The sequence below is a fragment of the Pipistrellus hanaki genome (assembly GCF_964339955.1).
Source record: "Pipistrellus hanaki genome assembly, chromosome: X".
NCBI classification, from domain to species: Eukaryota; Metazoa; Chordata; class Mammalia; order Chiroptera; family Vespertilionidae; genus Pipistrellus; species Pipistrellus hanaki.
In genome coordinates this window covers 3300251-3304634 of record NC_140524.1, presented here as the reverse complement: position 1 = coordinate 3304634, position 4384 = coordinate 3300251, and the positions used below count along the sequence as shown (strand labels likewise).

General features: G+C 55.3%; 1 protein-coding gene across 1 annotated transcript; it reads left to right on the top strand.

The window, feature by feature from the left end:
• Positions 1–1569: 1569 nt before the first annotated feature.
• LOC311615530 (erythroid transcription factor-like) lies at positions 1570–3673 on the top strand (the record flags this gene model as incomplete). Its single annotated transcript, XM_084870883.1, has 3 exons — positions 1570–1984; positions 2087–2193; positions 3302–3673. 3 exons carry the CDS (start codon positions 1570–1572, stop codon positions 3671–3673), a joined length of 894 nt encoding a protein of 297 aa, XP_084727009.1.
• Between the last annotated feature and the right edge of the window lie 711 nt (positions 3674–4384).

Genomic DNA, 4384 nt, shown 5'->3' with positions numbered 1-4384 from the left:
TCGACATATGAACCAGGCTGTGGACTCTATCCCAAGTGAGGGATGAGTAAGAGGCAGCTGATTCATGATACTCTCTCATCATTTATATTTCTATCTATCTCTTCATCTTCCTTCCTCTCTGATATATATATATATATATATATATATATATATATATATATATATATATATATATATATAATAAAGAAATCCAAATCTGACTCTTTGGGAACCCTGATTGAGTTCAGGAGCCTTCCTTCCATTGTTGACAATGAACCCTGACGTCACTCTGCACACAATCCCTACCTCACGCCCCACCCCACAGAGTCCACAGGAACCCGTGATCCAACTCTCAACATGAACCTCAGTCTTGAACTTACATGGAAAACCTTTCCTGAACCTGTGGTGGGGCGCCTGTCCTGACCCCCTGCTTTAAGTCCAGCCCTCATCCTATACAGGCGCCTACAGCCTCAGCTGGCACAGGACCCCCTGCCCAGACACTGGGCAGGGCTTGCTGACATATCTCTGTCCTGGCTCCATGGCCTGACCCCAGGAAGCTTTGTCTATAATAGTGCTGGAGCCTATAACCAGATTCTGCAGAAAACCTTTCTCTGACTTCCAACAGAAATCTATAACTTGACTCACTTCAGGAATCTCTGACCTGATCTTTTGTAGGAGCCCTGAAACTTGCCCTCTGGAAACACTCTCCTGACCCTGTACAGGAGCCCCGATGAGACTCTCTCTCTCTCTGACAGCCTTGTTCTGGAAGCCTTACCCTCACCTTGTGCAGGAGCCACTGTTCTGACTGTGGCCAGTGGCTCCCACATGAAACAGCGTAGCTCTGGGGAGCCTACGGAATCCTGAAGCAGACACTGCTATAGGCTTGTCAACCCTGTTCCCCTTTCTTCCTGACTCACTCACTTTCCCAGCCCCCCTTACAAGGACAGGTGGACATGTGACAGTTCTGATCAATGGAGTGAGCAGAGTGACATACACAACTTCCAGGCCTGGCCCATAGGAATCTCTCAGGGGCCCTGGCTGGTGTGATCAGTGGTTAGAGCATGGGCCTGTGCACCAAAGGGTCGAGTGTTCAATTCCTAGTCAACAGCACATACCTGGGTTATAGGATTGACCCCTGGCCCTAGTCAGAGCACACGCAGGCTGCTGCTGCACTGGCTTTCCTGGCAGGGTTCCATGCTGTTGGGGTTGCCAGGGAGACCCTTAGCTAGGGTAGAACCCAACAAAGAAGCCATTTTGGAAAGGGCCAGAAGCCTTCACATGGCTATGTGGACCAATTTGTCTACGTATGTGCAGGCCTGGGAATGTATATCCCCAGAAGGCCACATCAGGAATGAATGCAGTAAGTAGGTGGGGGTGGCCCTCGTTGTTGAGTGGCCCATGGGGCTCCACATAGTTTTGCTCAAAGTCCATTGGGAAGTGGCTTCAGGTGACTGCAGCTGCCAGGGTGACCAGTGGGGCTCAGGTCCAGGAGTCCGTCAGGGCCAGCAGCTGTTCTGGCAACCTATGGGAAGGTGGGGAGGTTGGCCACCATGCTGGGGCTGTTGGGTACCACTGCACCCTGAAAGCAGGATGGCGTCAGACCTTCTGTCCCCTTCTTTCTTCCTTCCCATACCCACCCCCTCAACAGGCTACCATGTGCTCAACTGTGTGGAGGAGACCCCAGAGGGCTCACAATACACCAGCTGGGCCTATAGCAACACTGGGGTCTACCTGTCCTCCACTGTGTGCCCCACCAGCGAGGACCCCCAGGTCTCAGAAGATTCCTATGCGAGAGGCACCATCCTAGAGACTGTAACAACACAGCAACTGAGTTTGGACCTGCTGACCATGGCACCTGCAATGCCTTCCTCCGTCCCTGTCCCCACCACTGCCTCCGGGGCCCCTGACTTTCCAAGGGGATTCTTTACTCCCACCGAAAGCTCCCCAAATCCATTGGCCTATTCGCCCACCAACTTTCATGGAACCCTGCCCATGACCACCTGTGGTGAGGTCCCCCAAAAGGGACAGGGAGGTTGAGGTAGGGGGTGGGTCCAAGGAAAAGTTGTGCTGAGCCTGGATCCCTCTTTCTCCCTGTCCACCACACCAGAGGCCAAGGAGTGTGAAAATTGTGAAGCAACGGCCACTTCGCTGTGCTACCAGAGAGATGCAGATAGTCAGACCATGAATAGGCAGAACCAGCTCAAAAAGCGCCCGGTAAGACCCCAGGCCCGGTCCCCTCTCCCAGGCACTGCTGTTCCCACTCCCTGCAGGATCTCTGTCCTCACACGCTACGAGAACCCCGACCACTCTCCCTGCCCCATCCACTCAGGGACCCAGCTCTGTACAAGAGTGTCTACCCTCAGCCCACCCTCAGGCTGCAAGCAGGCATGTGTCCACTCCCTGCACAGCCTTTTTCATACTTGGCTGCACACTGGGATCACCGTGGGGCCCTCCCTAGATGAGCTGATTTACTTGGTCTGGGGCACTGCCTGGGCATCAGGATTATTTCCGACTCCCCAAGTGCGTCCAGTGTCCGCCAACGTTGAGAACCACTGATGCAGCCCCCACCCCATTTGGAAAGCCCCGGGACAGGAGGCCATGTCCTCGCCCATTAGAGAACCCTCAGTCTACTCCTTGTCCCCAACGGTGCCTGTGGTTCTTGTCCAGGAAGCCCTGCCTTCACCCTGACCCTCACCTCCTGTGTCCTCCACCCACCCAGTGCACTGACCCTCACATTCTTGCTGACTCCAGAAGGTCAGCAAGCGGGCAGGTACCCGGTGCACCAACTGCCAGACAACCACCACGGCAGTGTGGCGGATGAATGCCAATGGAGAACCTCTGTGCAATGCCTGCGGACTCTATTACAAGCGACACCAGGTGTGCCCTGCCTCCTGGAACCTGCGCCCTCCCCCATCCCACTAACTCTGCCTACCTTCTCCTTTTCCTTGCCTGTAATCTTTCTATCTCCCTTCCCTCTCTTCCTGTTATTCTCCCTCCCCCCCCAATCCCTCACTTCTCTGCACTTCCATCTCCTCCCTGACTTCCTAATCCCTCCTGCTCCCTTCTCTCTCCTCCATTTCTCATCTCCTTCCGCCTCCCCTCCAGCCATCAGCTAGTCCTATGGCTAGAGGCTCCCCCAGCCTTTCCCCAGCTTAGGGCCTCACAAGCTCATGATTCCTTAGGCATTATCTGTGCCACAGCTGGGGCCTGCTCCCCTAGCCCTTGGCCCAGTTCCCTACTCTTAAGGAGTGGGGTGGGAAGGGTGGAGACACAGAGGCCAAAGTCTGAGGTTGGGAAACACTCATGGCCTCCCTTTTGTCAGGCGAATGTCGCCCAGCCACTGGCCACGCAGAAGGATGGTGTAAAGACCAGAAAGCACAAGAAATCCCACAAAGAAAAGAAGAAGCCAGCGTCGAGTCTGGGAGGCCCAGGACCAGCTGATGGGCCAGCGGGTGGCTCTATGGACGGGAGCAGCGATGGGGGGAATTGTGGGGAGGTGGCCTCAGGCTTGACATTGGGCCCACCTGGCACTGCCCAGCTCTACCAAGGCCTGGGCCCCGTGGTGCTGTCAGGGCCTGTCAGCCACCTCATGCCTTTCCCCGGGCCCCTGTTGGGTTCACCCATTGGGTCCTTCCCCACAGGCCCCATGCCTCCCTCCACCAGCACCACTGCGGAGGCGCCATTCAGCCTTTGAGGACACAGAGCATGTCCCCAGAGCAGGGTTGGGGTCCCTCTCTACAATGAGCCAGCAGTCCCTCTGCAGTCCAACCCTCTGGGCCCCCCCACACCCCTTGGTCTGGATTGTCAAAGATTTGTGAAATAAAGCACCCACGTCCTAAAGTTGGAGGTGTGAGTCTGAGTGGGACTGAATAAAGAGCCGTGCAACGGTGCCCGTGGTTCTCTGGTGGTGGTGTGAGGCTGTGAGAGACAGCACCCATGACCCTTCATGATAGCGGATTGTGATGTGCAAGTATAACATGATGTATGTGAAACCGCATGTGACAGCAACCAGGGTGTATGAAATGGCGTGTACATGCACATGTCATGGGCGGAGACTGTGTGTGGTGGCCGAGTGCTCTGTGCGGTGATGACCATGGGGTAAGGGGGTGAGAGATGGCGTGCCTGACACCAGGCGACTGTGAGAAACGGGGCCCACGTGACTGTATGAGAGGACCTGGGGGTATGTGTGTAACCGGGTGTGCTGAGGCAGCATGTGAGGTTGTGCTCATGTGACTGTGCATGCAGGGTGGGTCTGAGACGGTGTACCAGGCACAGCATGTGTACCAGGCTCAGCATCTGATAAACAAACATTTCTGGAATGCTGAATGAGGACTGTGTGGGACGGAATGTGGAGACCTAGCAGTGCGACCTGAGGTACTGCGTGTCAGGAGGTCTCTGAGGGTCT